The sequence below is a fragment of the Ischnura elegans genome, chromosome 8 (assembly GCF_921293095.1).
Source record: "Ischnura elegans chromosome 8, ioIscEleg1.1, whole genome shotgun sequence".
Classification (NCBI taxonomy): Eukaryota; Metazoa; Arthropoda; class Insecta; order Odonata; family Coenagrionidae; genus Ischnura; species Ischnura elegans.
Window position 1 is genome coordinate 40,467,409 of NC_060253.1, and position 20,307 is coordinate 40,487,715.

Sequence of the window (20,307 nt, forward strand, 5' to 3'; positions counted from 1 at the left end):
CCACCGGGCAATTGGCTGCATGTCTCCCGACATTTGGGAATGAAGAAACGCTCTTCGAAACGTCGAGAGACATGCAGCCAATTAAACGGTGAAAAACTCGAGAATCCCTTCTACACTTGCAAGCGAAAGCCTCCGCATTAACGCCGGCTTGCCGAATGGCGCGGTAGGCTGGTAACCGCGCGGTCAACTTGAAGCTCGCCCCACATGAAACGTACAGGTCTTACTTATTAACGCAACTTGGGCATGTCCAATGTTGTGCTTTCCCGGTGCGTTGACTGCGTGAAGAGTTCTCGGAATCGCCAACGGGTCAGGAGTCCTCAGGACCACTCGTAGCCCTGAGGACGATGGCCGAGTCGGACATCGTAACGTCGGCAGTAATGCAGTTCGTGACCTGGTGGCGATCCCGAGAACTTTTCACGCTGGGCATTGCCACATGGCGCGTGAGCGTCTGCTATTGGTGGCCGCGGTCACCTTAAAGCTTGCCGCACATGACGCATGCAAGTCTTCCGCATTAACGCAACCCGGGAATCACCTCATGGTGCGCGAGTGCCTCTGATTGGTGGCCGCGCCATCACCTATGTAGACGCGTGCCTCACACGATCCACCCACACCTTCCGCATTGACGCATCGCGGGCCTTGCCCCTTGGTGTTTATGTGTGTGATTGGTGGCCGCGCGATCGGTCACCTGCCTTTGACGCTTGCCGCCCACGACGCACCCACCTGCAGTCTCTTGGCAACGCGAGTGGGCGAGCCCTCCCCGATGTCCGACCGCGGCCTCTTGCCGGCGGCGGCCGCCAGCAGCGCCGTGGCGCCGTGGTGGGCGGCCAGTGCAGAGAGTTCGTCGGGGACGGGGAGGGAAGTGCCGTTGGCCCCAGAGGACATGCAGAGGCGGACGCCGCCGGAGCAAGACTCCGACGGACAGACTGCAGACGACGGGCTGCGGAGGAAACACAGGAACAGTCAGCATCACTAACATTTAAGAGTACCCAATGCGAGCGAGAGTGAGGCTTGTTCGATGGTCGATAAATCGAAACTATCGTCGATGGCTTTCGTCATCGATGATGGCTTCCGTGGTGACTTCGTGCCGATGGCGACTTTCGTTGTGGATTACAAGTAATAGACTTCCTCTTTTATTTCTGCGTGTTTCGATAATCGAATATATTCGATCGATAGTCGAGGCTAATCGATTATCGATCATCTTCCAGTCGATATGCGCCTTTTGTAGATAATTTTCCTTTCTTTTCTCCATTGAATTTTGTGTCGAATGACAGCGAATCGACTTCTTCACTATCAAGAGTCACGGTTTTCGGCATTCAATCACGTAAATTATCGACGATCTTTGATAAACAATGATCATCAATAATCGGTGATTGCCAATTGTCGGTTATCATCGACTGTGAGTGGCCAGCCGCTGGTAAGTACATTTATTTTTTTACAACCAATCGAACAGATAAACTCTCTATGATGTGTTTTGCTCCCGATAAATCCTGGTGGTCCATGTGGCCCTGAGGCCCTGTGGCCCGGCAAAACTTCCTCAAAGGCTGACACCACAATAAGGTTACGGTTACCTATGCTTTGAGAGGAGGAAAATCAGGAAGGAGTCTACTAGCGACCCTGAGAAAGGAAGGCGAGGAACTAAAAACCCGAGACACCCAGGAGAGCATTTAATTAATTCGACAGTGATGATAAAATTGATTTAGTAGGCAAAACTTACAAAATCAGACAAATTCACCGTGTGAATTGATGTAAGCAAAATTACAAAAGTTGCCACCTACTTGAAAATTATCCACATTGGAGATTCGGTTTAGAATCCCATTAAACCCACTTCCGTGAACGGGACAAAAAGGAAGGTATTTCAGAGCTGACAAATCGAAAACCCAAAAAGATAAAAAAAAATGAACAGAACGGGTCGTTTTCTTTTCAAACTATCGGATTAAAAAATTTAAAATTTTGATAAACGATTTTACTATAAATATAAGTTTTTTACTATCGAAAAATTATCTAAGGGAATCGACAACAAGTGAAAATTAACAACTATAGCTTAAAAGCCACCATCGAAAAATGGCGTTTTAATACTATCGTCTACCAATGATTATGGTTCATTCAATGAAGTAGTTCATCGATAAATGTTATCCACCCAATGTCGATGGTAAAAATCGTCCGTCGAACAAGCCTATTTCTCGCATCATGAGACATAGCTCGCCATATGAAACCCTTACACAAACAAGCCTTGACATAAATGACTTCCAGAATTGACATTTAAGCTAATACTTAAGAGTAGCAAACTTATTTTAGTCTCAGTTTATTACAGCATGAATAGAGAAATCACGTTTTAAAAATCTAGAGACATTTCACAATTTTAAAGTAAAGGAAAATGAATTTGGCATTTGTACGTTTATGGACTCCACTGAAATGATACAAATGAACTATATGCTGGTCCAGTGATAAATTACTGTCAAATTCCAAGTCACAACTAAGCCAATAAATTATTGCAGATGCACAAAATTTAACCTTATGTCCTATGAGTCTGAAGTACATGAAATATTTATATTTTAAAATTAGATTAATAACACTAGAAATGTTAAATCAGGATAAGCCACCACCATTTAGAAGAAAATATCCTCATCAACCCTCATTTAAAATCTTAACGCGAGAACAATTTTCTAAGGAACGAAACTGGAAGATGGAAAAAGAGGTGTGAATTTTCAAAAGATGGAAACTGGAGATGTGAATTGAAATATTGCAATTAATCTTGCTAAGGAGTTGTGCATAAATCTTTATCGGGTTATTTAATCAATGGCGATAGAAACGTGCCTTTAAACAGTAGTTTAAGGAGTTATTTCTGACCACTATTTTTAACTAGAGATGAATTTTAAAAACTACTTATATGAAGTTTGGTTTTCGCAAAAACCACAACCGGAAAATCTTCTTCAGTTAAATCTATTTTCCATCTATTAAAAGTGGAGATTTTGCGATGAAGTTTTTATTCACGGTTTTTCGAAAACTTCGCTCCATATACCTACAGAGAATCAATGATAGAGGCAGAACGGATCGCTGACATTGCAATTCGATTACATCGTACATAATGCATCAAGTCCACTAATTTTAAGTAGCCAGAGTGATATGCGTATCAATTCGTAATTTAGTTAAGTAATTGTTTGTATTTCCCTATTTTAAACGTTTGCGAAAATTTTCGGTACTACTAAAAAGGTTGGAATACGTACTATATATTTAGTAAATGTTTAGAAGACACGAAATAGGCTACAGATACTGCTAGTTGAAAATAATTTACAGAAAAAAGTAGAGCTACTCATAGTTAAATATGCGTCTGAAAACCTATCTCAAGTAGAACTTAATCTAAAAATGTGACCGGAATGAAATTTTTTAATAGAAAGCACTATTAAAAGACTTTTATCAAAATACGGATATTTACACATCACGTCATCTTAATTGCCGGCTCCATGGTGGCCGGGATACGTGAAGACCTCGCCTGCTCTTCCCAGGGTCTTGGGTTCCAGTCCCGCTAGGGCCGAAGTGCTCTAAGTATGGACGCTCTGTAAATTCTTGGTGGTTTCCGGATTAGAGAAACCAAGTTAAAGCTTGCTTGAATCACAGGAGCATATGAATTACCAGAATCGCTCGATATGAATAGAAATGTACGAATTTGCAAGTCCTTTCAGCACGATCTCTCCTTCAGGAGTATGGTGCAAAGAAGCACGCCACTGGTATTGGTATACCTATTATTTAACGGTCGATTGCTAAGGAATGAATTCTTTAACGACAAATGCGAAGGTGGGTGTAGGCAATACTCTACTTAAAGAGACTAAGTACTCTACTTGGCATCAGATAATACCTTAAAAAATTCTCCTCGCCAGATATAGGAGCTTAGACCCACTAAGTGGAAAAGCTAACACAATAACGAGCGTTTCTAAGGTAGACAAAATGATCTATTTTGCTGCTTTATTTAACTTATTCTACAGTTCCATCTCGTAGATAAAGTTAACATTGAATAGCAGCTAGAAAAGCTATAGCTGTTATTCAACGTTAGCTATTCAATTCAATAGCAGCTATAAAAGCTATAGCTACAGAACAGAGTTGAATGGCCTTTCATCCTCGAACTTCTCATAAACCTCGAAAGACGTATGGGAAAAACATTCGCCGATATTGGTTCAAAACCGAACGGGTGAGGCGATGAAGACCGCGGCAGTAAACAAATAGATCCTTGCAGAAGATATCTGCCTCCGTAGTCTCCTGGTCCAAGGCCGTTTAGAAAAACTTTGGTGCAATCGGATACTCACTGTGAGGCGCCTTTGGAGTACTGGTATCCGGAATCTCGGACGACTTGCCTGGCCAGGGGAAAGAGCTCATCCCGCCTGCTTAGCAACGCGGGCACCAGCCGACAGATCTGCGCCGCGGCCTCGTTCACCGAAACCTGGAACAAGAAACAAAACACTGGGATGAAGCGACATCCATAAAGCAAAAAAAACTCCCTGACTTAGTGTAATCATTGACGAGTGACTAATGCAAAAATGAACATTTTGCGTGCTAGGGGCGTAATATTACCCCACCCGTCTTTTGAAAAAATCGTGGTTTGCCATTTCTCAGCAAATTGACACTAACCACCTCTATCTATCTTTCCAGACGACACTTTCGCCAGCATTGCAACTGATTTCTTCAGGTCGATGAAGTGCAGAGAACATTTATGCAAAACTGAAGAAGCCAGATGCAATGCCGGCGGAGCTATCGTTCACAAAAATGGACAATCGCTGGTGCATATCACGTAAAACTCTCTGCTGAACAAATATTAAATTGCATAAATACCGTAAATTCAATACGTTTATTGAAATAGAATGTCATTGAAATTCTAAAAAATAATTTGCTGGCTTGATTCTCCGATTTCAATGTCTTCCATAAATTTTAGTGGTACCTCGCTGAAGTTATGGCCCTGGAGCAACAAAGTCCTGTTTGACAGGCTATTGTATAGGACACAGTAATTTACGTGAGAAATGTAATTGAGGGAAATAGAAGGATAACTCTCCCCGAGGAAGGCTGGAAGATACTTATTTGTGGCAGATAAACAAGGACACCATGACGAAAAACTAGTTTAATATATTGGCTCAGTAAAGGGAGGAATTGAGGACAGCATATTACCAATACAAATGGGTTCCAGTACTAAATAATATGTTTGAAAATCAAAGACTTGGTAGTGTCATATCATTATGAGGTTTACCTAGTCTTTGCTTATCAATCGCAATGATTAGAAAATCCCACGAAGCCACACCAGAGACAACTACATTCATTGCAATACTTATGACTGGTACAGGAAGTTTCTCGAACAAAGTTTTGTTCAATTTTCGAGTATGCTAGCGCGTAATCTCACCTCGTGCAGTGTCAGCGGCTTCTCTGGCTTCCTCTTGCAGTCAAATCGTCCGTAGATGGCAGCGTACTTCCGGATTTCATCCATGCGCCTCGGGTCGTCCTCCGACATCGCCATCACAGCCTGTGGACGAATGTTTTATCACATTAGTCAAACAAAATCATTTCTGGATTTATGCACACACAAATTGTACAAGGATAGCAATAAATCTAAAAACTCGATGTTAAATCCTTTCCAACACCAGAAAGATGCCATTTGAGCTTGGATCAAAATATAAAAAACTTAATATCGGGATTATTTTTTAACAAGATCACTTAATGTAAATGGATTCATGAGCAAATTAAGTTATTTTTCATTAGCATTTATGTTATGTCATCATTGAAAATAGTTAAAATATATCGCATCAGTAATTAATTTTGAATCTAACAGCTGAAGGCCATTAAGGTTGGGGAAAAGGATCAAGTTGGAACTTCAACCAAAATCGGCTATAAATTCATACCATATGAATAATGAGTAACCATGAAACTATATTTTTTATGAAGTACTAAACTTATGCGGGTGAATTTGGATTTAAGTTGACGTCAGTTAGCTTAATTCTGTAACTACACCATTAAAATAAATTGATGTAAACCTAAAGAGCCGAGGATTTCGAGATGCTAAACAACTAGAAGCAACATTTTCTCCGCTTAGACCATTAAGGTATAAATATACCAACGGGGAACGTTGTAAACAACACTGACGAATTTGATTTTAAATAAGTTTGAGGACATTTATGAAAACCTACTTTGGCAAACAACGGAGCATTATTAATTATATCCGTCTAACGTAACCCGTTATGTTACCCAAAACCACGGAAACACTCGAGCGAAGTCTATATATAGATATTTCAGTGGCCAAACAAAACCCACGAGGATACCCAAATTCCAGCTTCTTCAAAAAATGCGGGTTAAAAAAGTCCTTGGACTCGTAAACCCGACTTCAGAAGCGTAACTCCGCAGGGCCCGTACAAAACAACAAATATTTGCTGTATATTTCCACCTTATCTAGTCCACAGCCAGATGCGTCTTCTTCAAATGCTTCAACATGCATTGCAACTGGTTTCAGTTAATTAGGTTTTAATTTATTACTGAATGTTATAATACTTAAAGAATACTCATCACGGTGTCGAAAGTTGTACGGTGAAGTTACTAAAGTGGGCATATTCGACAACTCTTCTATATCACTTAATATGATTATATTCAGCATAAAGTTCGCCTAAAAACAGTTGAGTTTCCCGCGCGATGACGCTCGATTCCAGCGTTGTCCTCCGCCCTCCGAAGCGCATTACTCACCTCCAGATCCCTGCAGATCCTCTTCTTGGCGTTGTGCGGCCGCGGCTCGAACGGAGGCAGGCAGCGCGACAACCTCTCCGCGGCCTCCGCGAGCCTCGCCACCTGCGCTTCCAGAAGAACGGGCTGCCCCCCCGGGGGCGGCGATTCCGGGCTGCAGGGCGGGGGCCAACCTCCGCCACCGCCGCCCCCAAGACCGTCCCCCGAGGACTCCTCAGAGCCGAACCAGCAGCCCTGACTGTTCGCGGGGAGGCGGGGGGCGGTCGCGGATCGCGGGGGCGGCGACGGCGGGGGACCGCCGTCCGGGGGCGAGGGTGGGCCTCCGTCCCCGCACGAGGAACCGGGGGAGGCGTGCGAGGGGGAGGGGCCGGATGATGAGGGGGCGGGGACCGTGTCGGGGGCCTGCGTGACGGAGGCGGCGGCGGCGGGGGAGACGGGGGGCCGGGGTGATTGCGGGGGCAGGGCGGCGGCGACGAGGGAGGCTGTGGTGGTGGTGGACGGAGGGGGCGGTGGGGGCGGGGGAGGCGGGGTGGGGTTGGCCGCCGCTTGCACCGCGACCTGCGGGGAGGAGATGAAGAAATTATAAGAATAGTACTACTTAAAAAGAGTCCAGTAAAAACATGAAAAACTAAACAATTCCAACGATGGTTTGTGTATAAAAATCGGTGCCGTGAATCGACAGCTACGAGCTAATTCCGGTTTTAACCGGAAGTGATGTGTAAACAAAAACATAGTCTAAAATACTACAATGAATGCACGAGTCAAACTATTGTTTGCAAATGAAAATCGATGCAGTTAATCAACAGTTACCGAGCCACTTCCGGTATAAACCGGAAGTAGTTTTAAATAAAAAATACAGTCTAAAAGTACTGCAAAGAACCTAACGAGTCAAAATATAGTTTGCTCATTAATATTTATACTGTGTATCAGCAATTGCGAGTCACTTCTGGCATGAACTGGAAGTGACGTTGCATATAATGATTATTCTTTAAAATGTACTGATTCTAATTATAATTTTCTCAGTAAAGACAGCGCAGTGATAAAGTCTGAGCTGAAAGCAATAAAAAAAATACTGCCAATGATAATCTCCTTAGCATAAAAATTTAACAATAGCTTGTTCATTGAAATAGTTGAAGGCCTTTGGCAGCTAAGGTGGATGATCCCTACGTACATAAATGCATGAAAACTTAGACGCTGAGAATAGATCATAGATAAATGCGCGTAATGGTGCATGCAGATCTAATAATTCTGATGAAGGCTCCATTGTGAATCGAAGTTTTATATTCTAATCATGGTGCAAAAAATTCCTTGAGGTTTAAAAATTTTGAAACTTGCTCACTGGAAATTTTCGGTAAATAAAAAAAAGAAAAGCGTTTCTTTTCTTAGATTCATAAAATAACGAAGAAAGTAAATGAATCTTGGTAGCGTAATCAGTGCTAAGTTAGTCCTGCCCATGCATATAACATTCATGTTAGTGCCTTGTAGCAGCTGCCGAAACGGATATCATACGTTCCAACGTCTAAAAGATATCTTTTTATCGATCATTACCGTATTTCATACAATTTTTCGGACTCATCATCAAAATGATCCTCAATTTGTATTACAATTTCTATTTTCATCTCCTCAGTTCATATTCGATTCTCATGTTAACTTGGGAGAAAAGGCGGCTTCGTAAGGTTGAAGATGATGTGGAGATTAGCACCCGAGTTACGGCCACGAGCATTCAATGAGTTGGGGAAGTTGTAGGTTTTCCGAGGCAGTGAATTCCAAAATAATTGAAACATGCGATGAAATATGAATGTGAAATATGATGTATATAAAAGTTAGAAATAGAGGCTATATGTTTGCACAATCAATTATTCAAAAACGCCAGTGTTGCTTACGATAAGAAAATGTTGCTATTGAGTCGATGAAACTTTAATTACAGCACCAACCATCTCATGAAAACGATTAAATATTAATCCATATCATAAAAATACCCTTTGATTTTGAACTGAATGGAGGGACACAACAAATACTTTCGATAAGAAGAATCATCGAAATGGAAGTCAGAGTAAGATTTTGGAAAGTATTGCAATGAAGCCCAATTGGGGTGTGAATGCCACCAATTGAAATAAATTTTAACTACCGTAGTTCCACAAGGGTGACTTCAGAAGCAGAATTACTTCCTGCACGATGACTGGGTAACAGCTCTGGCATTCAAAGAAAATATCCAATTCTCAACAATTTACTTCCAAGGCCTTCGCAGGTAATTTCAAAGAGTTAATATTTTTTTAAGGAAAAAAAACGGTAAAAATTCCAAGGAGACCGAACTTGATATTCAATACTTGAAATTCTTTAAACCTAGGTGACATTTTAAACAGTGTCAAAACCCCGGTAATCATAACTCTTGGAGACTAAAAAGGTGATATTGGAATCCCGAAAATATTTCAACCCGAAGGTAAAATAGCAAGAAGCAGAAACGAAAATGTTTCTTGCAACTGGGAACTTAAAGCTTTGTAGTGCCCTGGAAAAAATTGTCGAAAAGTATAAATTGACACTAGTTGACAAAAGTGCGAGATAGCCCAGGGAAGGGAACTGGTCCCCCCCCCCCCAACCCAGCATGTGTAAAATTCACACGCCTCTGGCGTTGTTCGTGGTGAGCTCTACCCCCGCCTATCGAAACCAACCTTCTGGTTGAATCACTGAGTGAGTTAATTCATGATTATCTATACATCAAATGCTCAGGCTTCATTTGGTAGAACCACATATCTATAGTGCGAAATAACACAATTGGTAACGTTCCACAAAACTTTGTTACTCCGACCCTGGGTTTCAACTTCTAGATAGTCAGTATCAAGTTATCCTCGGGTCAGAATAATACAGTTTTGTGGAGCATTACAACGTGAGTTATTTCGCACTAATGATGATCAAACCGAACTAACCACCATAACAGCATCCTCATAATTTATAAGCTACCTAGTAGATACAATTAATGAGGAAGGATGCGATGAGGGAATACAGTCAATGCTCATTCAATATAGAGCTAATAATATGGGTGGGTGAGAAGCCAAGGGGTACAGTTGATTTCTTTTTTTTTTAAACAGAGTTAGGCACGGAAATTAGGTATAGATAACAAACGAAATCAATTAGATATGTAGTAGTGCATTTGATTTTCCACTCGATGTCAGCAAATAACAGAGACTCACTCATATCCCATGGCAACCAAGTTTTTGTGTATTTCTTCTAACAATTAAGTTATTCCTAACTATGTTGAGAAAAATATCACCTGTAACCCTTGGCTTCTCATCCCCTCATATAATATAGTTTATAGTAGAAAAGAATACATTTAATGGGTACAAACCAGAGCGTGATTCATTACCTTATATTTTAACTACGTACTAGTGCATACATTTTAAGGTGGGTACTCACCTGTGGGGGTGGGGGGACGACGAGGAAGGGGTGCCCTCGGAGAGGCGGGGGCTGGTGTCCGGGGGATGTCGGGGGCGGAGGTGCCGTGTGTGCGGCGAGGGGCGGAGGGCCTCCAGGGATGGAGCGGGGCCCCGTGGCTGGGGGCGGGAACACGAGAGGGCCCGATGGACCGCCAGGGACCAGAGGCGTCTGGAACGGAGCTGCCGAAGGAAGAAGAAGAGAAGGGAGAAATGTAAGTAAACACATCCAAGTAATACCATTGCAATTATTCGTATGAAATGTATTCATAAAATAAATTAAGAAAGTAAATTATTTAATTTATCGCGTGTTTGGAGAGAACGATTGCCAATTTTTTTAATATCATGTTGGAATACACGCCCCTGAATTATGATAAAATTTACAGCTGTATTCATCGTTTACTTTATCTGTGGCAGCCGTTAATGTTAGGCGTGTTTGTTGAGCTCGGCAATTTTCGGTTCACACGTCAATGAAATCTTGGCTTAATACAATACTATATCAATACCCCAGCCTCCATATTCGTCAGGTATTCAATACTTTGACTTTGGAGTCGCTTCATGGATACTTAGCGTAGGGAACTATCATTGGTTAAGCCTTGCAGCTTTCACTGACCATTTTATCACCTATGTAACACTGTTTCACTTGTGTGGACTCTTTCGCATGCAACAAAAGATAGTCTAAGAATCCATAAATTATGAATCTTGCAAAGCGTCAATAATAAAATGAAAGCTACAAAGTTTGATCATCAATATCCATAAAAATAATTAAGCTTTAATGGTATTTAATGTAGGGAGTCAGCTAAGCATTATCGAAATAGTAGCTACAGTAAATAAATTCATGGCCTCAATAGTAATGGAAATTAGAACTACATGCTATATATTTCAATGAAATGCATTGAAAAAACTGCCTAGCTGACATACATGCACAACGTGAAATCATAGGAAGAATATGTTAAGTAGCCACCTACGCAATCGGTAGAAACTCGGTTATTTCCGCGAGTAAAAAAAGTTAAGCTTCCTAAAAGTCAGAAGTACAGTACCTGAGCCGCATATATTATAGCTAAGAGCACACTGATGGAAGTAATTGAAGCCCCTAATAACTGTACGGGTTAAATTTTCAATTTTTAATTTCAACCTTTCTATTTACCTCAAGTGAGTTTCATGCGTATTTTCAAGGCAGGAAATGGAAGAACTAGCGAATGTTCAGTAAGGAGCTCCGTGTTCATCAGTGTCTACATGCAGACTGAGTCAAAATATTGTTTTTTTTTAAATTTTAATTCTAATCAATCGCACATCCGATTCTTTTCTCCTGCACACTAAAATTAGTGAATCAACCACCCTCTCTGAAACCTTGCGTACCCAATCCCCATCTTGGCCGCTACGTCACGGCCAGGATCGTCCATCGCCTCCTTCGGGGTTCGGGGCTCCTCACAAGGAAGAAAGTATTGATCTTGTCAGCAAACCCTTATTCCTCCCACCTCAACGTCTCTGGACCCCAACTCGGCGCCATTCCACCCGACCCTGGGACACTACCAATCCTCCCTTCCTTCCCATCTTGCGAACCATTAATGGGCGACCCTAGCACCCAGGGCCAACGTCCCGACAGAAGAGGAAGGGGTACACTATAAGGCAGGACGACGAAGGTGGCTGCGTATGGGTTGACGAACTATAAATGGACTACACCCATTCCAAAGCACTGCATGAAACACGTGATTTTGAACGCGCAAAGTTATTTACACCAAGGATGAAGTTAACCATTAAATAATATTTGGCTCAGATATGTTCCTCCCATTCGAAAAAATGTTGAAGACTCAACTCAGACATCGTATAAAAAAATATCGAATAAAGGGATTCATCAACGATATGATCGGGATTCTCGAAGTCAATTGTGGGCATCAATGTTCGATGGCTAAGTCGATCGCAAAATATTAATCGATACTCAATTGTAAGTGAATTTCCGAGGTTGATTGAAGGCCGCTGACCATTATAGCCAATGCAAATGAGTCATTGATTCGATTTTTCTTAATAAATACCGCTAATTAGGAAAACTATTAGCTGTTTAAGGTATAATATATTTTTAAATATTCAAAATGAGAGTAGATGATGAAATTTAGGAAAATTGCATCAAAGACCAGTTCAATAAGGGACCCAAAATTTCATCCACAAACAAAGAGGCTTTCGTAATAACTTACAGAACTATCAATTTGGATACAGTAATTTCTTTAAACGACCAAATTAACAATAAAAATCCCTCTCATACGGCGCCAACGAATGGAATTTGAAAACAGTTACAATGTACCCTTTGCTACGATGAATCTTTCGCTTCTAACTTGAAACACTGAAAAGAATGCATCTACTTGTGAACGATACAAAGAAACCATGGACGCAACCCAATAGAAATAAAACTCACACCAATAGCTCATTCATCTCCCATCGAGGCACTATCGGATACTTGAATCAAATATGGCGCCCAGCGTCGCCTTCGTGTCCGAACGGGATGGACCTTAAGGCTTCCCAGTCGGGCGTAAGGTAGGGGAGTGGCAAACCCCCACCAAGAGATTGGGAGAGGCTGGTGGGATAGAAACAAAGGCAGAGCAGGGATGACGCCAACAATGAAGTAGCCAACAATGACAGACCCTGTTGCGAGCGAGTCCGAACAATGAGAGAAAGAAGCTCGCTCCATTGTTTGTCCAGATCTCGGTATTGTCGGGGGGAAAGAATTGAAGGGTGTAAGCGGCGAGTTGAGGGCATAAGGAGCGTGCTACAAGACCATACCCTGAAAGGGTAAAAGGGGAGTGAAAGGGTAGGATGGTTAGCTATATGATATGGACTGGATAAGGGAAGGGACCAAAGATATGAAAGAACCATAGTTCTGGTACGTGCACAATATTCCTCTACCTAGGGTTTCATCCTGGATGAGGGTTGGGCACGGTTCGTTCTGGACCCTTAAGGTCGAAGATGAGGGGCTGCGGGGTTCAGGGTCGAATGGATGGGAGGGGATGGCAGGGGTGTCTTTTCAGGGTGATAGAGCGACAGGGTTCTGGGTCCTTGTATTAGGCCGTTGGGCGCGTGGCGTATTAATTCCAGAGTCCGCCGCAAGGGCTCGCTCGAGAGCTAGAAAGGGAATCTCCCGTCAAAGCCATGAAATGCTAAGCGTCTTCCTTTGGTGGAAAGGTTCCATCACCCTAAGCAATACGATACCGCGGTCCAACGAAGTGATTAACGCTGGTTCTAAGGTCACCCGTGCCAAACGCGTGACCGACCGACCATTGGTCGAAGACACGCTCCGAACAGGGCGTGCCGCGTGATTTTTTGCACCAGTGATTCCTCAATATGACCTGGAATTTATTAGTATAATCCTCAATTGTTCGCAAGAAAAACGAATTCCAATACACATCCGTTCAAGATATCTCTCTTATTTTATAGTTTTTTTTCAAACCTGAGGCTCTCAGATAGGGTTCTCAGAGTCACCCTGAATCGTGCTTCATTGCACTAGCAGCAACCTCTACCTGGCACGTATCCTCCCACGCTCTAGTGGCTCCCAACACACTCCGTGAGAAAACATTATCGCTCACGGAAAAATATTTACTGCCCACACTTTGGCAGGTAAATATTTTTCATTGGAGTGTGCCAAAGCTGGTTGCATACATTTATGTGAAAATGATTTCTTCTTTTTGGCATTTAATAGCCTGAAGGTACGTCAATTTTGATCTAAAATAAGTATACCCACGCGATGTAACCGTTAACTATCACTTTGGTGATGAAATTGTTACCATTTTATTCGCATAAAGGGTATCAATAGTGATATCTTTCTGACGAGAAGTGATATTAAAAAGATAAAGAGGTATTGAAATTATTAATTGCAACTATAATTTTTTTTACGTCCGCGATTAGAAATTTTTTTGCGACCCAGGTTTCAATGTTTCTATTATCTTGAAGATAACGTAGTATCTTGAAGATGATAAAGTAGCATAGGACATAGAATATTTTATAATCGAGGAAAATTGCAAGTATTTATTTCAACGTGGAAAAATTCCTATTCATACATTCAATGGTTTTCGGCTCAACTTCGTGGAAATTAATACACGAAAATGAAAAGGAGACTTATTTCCTTTCCACAGATTTATTTCGTCCGTACATGATAATGTTTCGTACGTATCAAGTACTTGATAATGACCTCTATGGTTCGAAACATGTCGTGTCGTCGTTCGAAACAGCTTTTCATTCCAATTCATCATGCTTGAACCTTCGAAATTTAAAAATGTAACACAATGCTGATAGGCAATATCTTGGATCGACGGGTTTAGTATCGATGTGCCCTGGACCGATGCTGTGTATCACGCAGCCTTTTCGGGAAGACAGGGAAAGGGGTGGGTGTCGTATATGGGAAGGGGTGTTTTGGGGGGAAAAGTCCCCCCACCCCTTAAGGAGAGGGGGGTTGGCGGCTGTTGTACCCGGGCGCGGAGTTCCTCCGCTCCTTGGAGTAGGTCGGGGAGAGCCAGTAGGAGGGATAAACAGTCGCGGAAGGAACGGGATGAGGGGAGGGGGAGGATTTAGATTCAGATTTACGACGCTTTATCCGACCCGGTGGCGTTGCTTAAGGACAAAAGCTTTTCTCTCTTTCTCTCTCTCTCTCCCTCGCCACCCAACCGTCACCCTTCTGAAGAAGGAGCCAAGACCATACCGCCGCCTCATCCAACCGCTTTCCACCTTCCTTTTTCTTACATCTTTCTTTCTCGAGCGACGGAAAGGTGAGTGAGATTACAATAATATGAAGGCCTGTGCCGGGCTTAAGCGGGCGTAAACCCTAAAGGTCATCGTACCACGGTATCCAGTCGCAATTTTCATGAATGGCATATTCACGAAATTTAACTTTTTTCTCAGTTTATCACTCCGATAGAAAATGTTCACTCTGATGGATGATTCAATTCAAATAGTTCAGATGCAGCCAAGCCAAGCAGAGTTTTCTTTTATATTCTTCCTCCAAGCTCTCAGCCGAAGGGCTGTCTTCTCGGCATTTCAGGAACGGGAGTTCAGATGCAAGTAAGAGAATTACGACGACGAAAAAATTATTATCTTATCCTCTCAAGCGTTTCAATTAAAGAAAACGTGAAATCCGCCGTCGGAATTTTCATGAGTGACCTTTCACTGGCTCAAGCAAGCGAACGCCTAAACTATCCACTTTAAAAAAATATTTTGCCGTATAGTATTTGTGAACGTGATCCAGTGAAAACATTAAGAAACCCGCATCTTTATCTTTTTCGATCTTCTTCGACTACTTCTCGAACTATTTTTGACGAAAAATCTACGGCCAAAACCCTTTTGGAGATAAGTTGATCACATTACCTACACATGTCTACTTGCTCTCTGCTTCTCATCGATAATTTTGTCTTGAAAAATACTGCCGTCTGGAATCCAATTAATTCTTCTTTTAAGTCTGAGGACAAAACTGCCGATTTTTATGAGCTGAGGATAACAAATTTCGAAGTAACGCGATTTTATTTATTTAAATGGAGCTAAATTCTAGAGATCCTTGTCAAGATGCGCAATTACTTGGTTTCACCTGACGAGGGGATATCAGCGTTTTATTGTTTATGGTCCAGTAAAATTTTCGAAAGTCCGGTTTATCCGGAGTCGTCCATAAGTATAATATCGATTCGTATCGATATGAGTCCGTATCGAGAGGTCCCCTTACGCCTTCCCCCCCTTCCCTACGTCTTGTTAAGCGGCGCCAGCCAGCGGGGGCCAGACCACCCCTCTCGGGCCGCCTCCCATGGGTGGTGGGGTGAGGGGGATAGTGCATCGCTAGGGTGGGAGGGATACGGAAGGAAAAAAAAGTGGAGCCCACAGTAAGAAGAATAAGACGGCGAGAGGAAAAAATCAATATGTTGCAAGGAGGAGGAGCCTGCGCCATGCAGCCTAGCTAAGACTTTATAGACCCCTAGACCAACCTACACCCCCCCTCTTCCCTCGATATGTACTACAAGGATTCAGGGTTAATATGACCCGTGAACTGGGAAAAGGTTTTTATAAAAGTTTATTCATTATTTTTTATCAATTTTTCCCTCGGTCCTTTTGACCATAAGCAGGAATTTTTTGTGGTTTTTGGAAAATTTCCTATCCTCATTTCTCCTGCATTTACTGATTCATTAAGGGCCGGTTTTATAATTTCTGGTTAACGCTAACCATAAGATGATACAGCCCTCAGCATTACCTAGAGGTAGTTGAAAGTTGCGGTAATCTTCAGGTTAAGATCAAACTTCGTGGTAACCAGAACTTTTTGCCACCGCCAAGAAAAGTGGAAGGCTGAATTATCATATGGTTAGCGTTAACTAGATATTATAAAACCGGCTATCAATTTTCAAGAGTATTCATTTGATAGTTTTCATATCACTCGTTTCCAGTTCAAAATGTATCTATTACTTAAGTCTGAGAAGGTTTTCGCTCACAAAGTATAAATTAAATTTTATTGCGACTGGCATGGAGATATTACGCATGTAGATATGTAGCGGGGCTTTCATGAATGCAATATGCTTATGTTGCCCGGAAGGCCAATTTCTACTGTATCACACGTGATTTACAGCCAATTTTCTCTTATAAATTAGGATATTGACAGAATTGTACGTGCAAATTGAGAAATTTATCCACAAAAGCAATGACAAAGGGAATTCGAATAAAAAATATCATACCACCAAAACATATATCAAGAAAATCCGCAAACTAGGTCACCGATGATTTTTTTATGGCAAGCGAGTTATTTTTTTACTTCAAATTGAAACTGTCATTTTTCCCATCCACCTCTGCACAATTTTCATGAAACTCAAGGGTCCAAGCGGGAATAAACGTCACATAGTTACGACACTGCAACAAATCAAAGTCCTTCACATGGACTAAAAAAAGAGCAGCAGTTTCCGAATTTCACCATGGTACACTCATATCAGAATTCAACTCTTATGATGGATACAAAAACTGAAATAAAATGCGTCAAGAAATGCACTGAATTAGGCCAAAAAGATACTCGGGGAAAGAAGAGGTAAAATAGATCGAACCGTTTATTCTCCACTGGACGTTGTAAAAAAAATTCCACTCCGATTTTACTCCAAGGTAATTTGATCACTTATCAAGATGGCCCTAGTATAGTGCTCAACTGAAAATAATCTGCGGATCGGCTCCATGAATGGCGGAGAATTAACAGGTTTATCGCGAGATATCCTGCGTTTAGGCACTATCTCTCATGAAAGAATAGCAAAGCATGAATTGAAGACTGAAATTCACAAAAAAAAACTTTTCTAGATCCAGGCTACTGACTTGAGAACGAGAAAAAGAAATGAGAAATTAATGTTCAACACTTGGATACAGTTAACAAAAAGATTAAAAGACAAAGGAAAAAAATGTTTATTGAAATCAGAGAACGAATTTATCATTTTCATAAATTTCGCTGTGTCGGAATAATTGGGCTCCAGTTTTTAAATGGAAATATTAAAGAAATGGCACTCCAATGTTTTGAATCGTATAGATGTCACTATCGTGAGAAATCCAAATGTAAATCCAAAACGACCGATCCATGGTCACCAAACTTGAAGCATCGCGTATTTACTCGCAAATAATTACTAATCAAGAGATCATGCATCATTCGTCATGTAACCACTTTGCGGTTTTCTGAATTCTGGATCTTGTAGCCCACCGTATTAGCAAAAAAAGCCTTTCGAAATTTTCCTTATTTGTTATTTAAACCTTCGACACACAAATATGTGTTTCTTAGTAATGGTGAAATGAGGAATCCAACTCGCACAGGACGATGTACTGAAACTTATAACAACGCATCGGAATGAATTTCCCTCGAACTCTTCGATCAGAAGATCATGTTTTTATGAGTCGGTGGATGTTTATCCCAGTTAAAACTTCGAGGAAAAACAATTGCGTGTACTTCAAAAACGGAGAAAAAACATCAGATACTTTATGAAGTAGGGAAGTAACGAAAAGAGGTATCCGTACTGTAACTTCAAGGAAAGAAGAAACGCATGAACCATGGGGACATAACAGAAGAAGAGTGAAGAGGTTTGAAAGATACGGAAGAAAAACTTGACAGCGTTAGATGAAGTATGAGATCGGGAAAACAAAGATATATATCCTCGCTTGGATAAACCAAACAACTGCCCAAGGGGCGTTTTGAAGATGGAAGTAAAAAAAAACCTACAAACCCTAGCGTGAATAGGCGAAGTACCAATAAATCCGTTCACTACTTGGTCTCAATGGGCTGCTGATCCCGATGGCTTAAAAACTGCGATTCACACGAGCGATCGCACTGAAAAACTTCTCGGCCTCATGAAGTTTCCCGTACGAGAAATTCTAACCCCTAAGGCCACCTCCACTAAATGGCCCTAATTGGCGTGAGTAACTATCACGCCCTCAGGGACATGGCGAAGAATATAAATACTGGATTAGCGTATGCCTATATGTTGTATATTAGGTCTAATTTTGTTGTAATTATAAACATTTTATTAGCATCAAATTTATTACCCATAGAGATGGAAATGCATCAGTATGTTGATAAAATATATTTCAACTTAAATTAATAGGTCAGTTGGCCTTCAATTTCCTACATGACCTGACAGGCCTGATTGTGAGTTCAGACTGGGATAAGCGAGGTTAATTTCTATGCCCAATATAATATTAGCCATAATTACGGATGGACCATTTCTAAGAAGTAATTTAAGTTTTTTTATGGTTATAAATATATTTGAAAATAAGAGTACTTAATAAGAGCAATTAAGAATTAATTAATACAAGGCAAGATTTTACAAATAGTTCTTGTATATCGATGACATTATTATGAGAATTCGAGGAGGGATTTCATCAGAATTTTTCTCATGTTTAATTTATGCTTCGAACTTCCCTCATGTACTGATCGTGGAGGGCATGTAATGACCTGAGTTAGATGGAATAATGTTAAGCACACGGCGAATGGGAAGGAAGAGAATAGGATCTATACGCAACGAAAGGTAGTATGACTTATTGTATGAGACTTATTATCAAAGAGAGACGTCCAAGTTGGGAGAAAAGATAGGATATCATCTTGAGAGAATAAGGCATCCAGGGATTTGCATTGTATGCTTTAAAAGTTACAGGGCAAGAGATTCCGCCTGCTCAGGACAGTGGAGAGGGAACATGGAGGTCTGTTTTAGATCTCTCGCGGCGACTGCGGGGAATGTGACGGCGGAATGCGTCCGGAATATCCGGGAACCAACCAAGCACATCGCTCGAGACAAATTGAGTTGAAGAGCGCGACCACAATCCAAGAGTTTTTGATTTTTTTCATTCGCTTATAAACGGTATCGATAGCATTTTTACTGTCGTGTGAAAATCCCTGCGATGGAATTGCGGGTTTGGTTGACGTAACAATAAAAATCACGTTCCACATATTTTTTTCTTCAAATTTACTTTTGGGTCCAGTAATAACAAAATTCCCTCGAGTTTCTACTGGGCACATACATGTAGAGCACAAACTAACGGAGAGAGATTTTTTTAATGCTACGAAATATTCGAATGGAAGGAAATTTTTACAGAAAATTTTAAATATACATTTTTTATGGTTGTCTTAAGAGAATAAATCAATCAGGGATTCGTAGTTACCTTTCCCTCGTAAGTATAACAGTTAAAAAATAATTTTCAGTATTTATACAGCGTGAGGGGAGAAAAATCACGACATTTTTAGTTACGTTTCAATGAAAATGCTTGACCATCGGAAATCATATTTTTTAGTCACGCGAAGCGGAGTTAAACTGACAAAGATTGAGAAAAGGGAAATTTCTGCCAATAATTTGAATGAATCAGTTTTTCAAATAAATAATTTCCAAAAATAATGCGTAATAAATCACGAGCAACATGAATGTAAAGCGCTTTAGTCGCAAACGTTTCAATGAGTATTTCAAATGTACCAGATGATGAGATGCACCGTCAAAACATAGGTGATACATTAATAAATTAATATCGAATTACAAAGTTGTTTACTTTTCATTACAGAATATATTTAATCAGCACGGCGGGGATTTCGAACAACAGTAAAGGACCAGTTTTGTCCTACTCATTGATGATGAAAGAACATCCTGCTTAAAATGCGAGGATTCTCCCAAAAACAGAGGTAGAACCTCCCACTGACTGGACCTTTATTACC

General features: G+C 41.2%; 1 protein-coding gene across 3 annotated transcripts in view; it reads right to left on the reverse strand.

Moving 5' to 3' along the window:
- LOC124163282 (NGFI-A-binding protein homolog) overlaps positions 1-20,307 on the reverse strand; it is a 156,637-nt gene that overhangs the window by 29,261 nt on the left and 107,069 nt on the right. For all 3 annotated transcript variants that reach the window (XM_046540080.1, XM_046540079.1, XM_046540078.1), the window contains exons 5-8: positions 10,117-10,316; positions 5,381-5,500; positions 4,299-4,432; positions 721-937 (exon numbers count right to left, since the gene is read on the reverse strand). In XM_046540080.1, the coding sequence (XP_046396036.1) occupies positions 721-937; positions 4,299-4,432; positions 5,381-5,500; positions 10,117-10,316 (671 nt within the window). The remainder of the gene's footprint in view (positions 1-720; positions 938-4,298; positions 4,433-5,380; positions 5,501-10,116; positions 10,317-20,307) is intronic.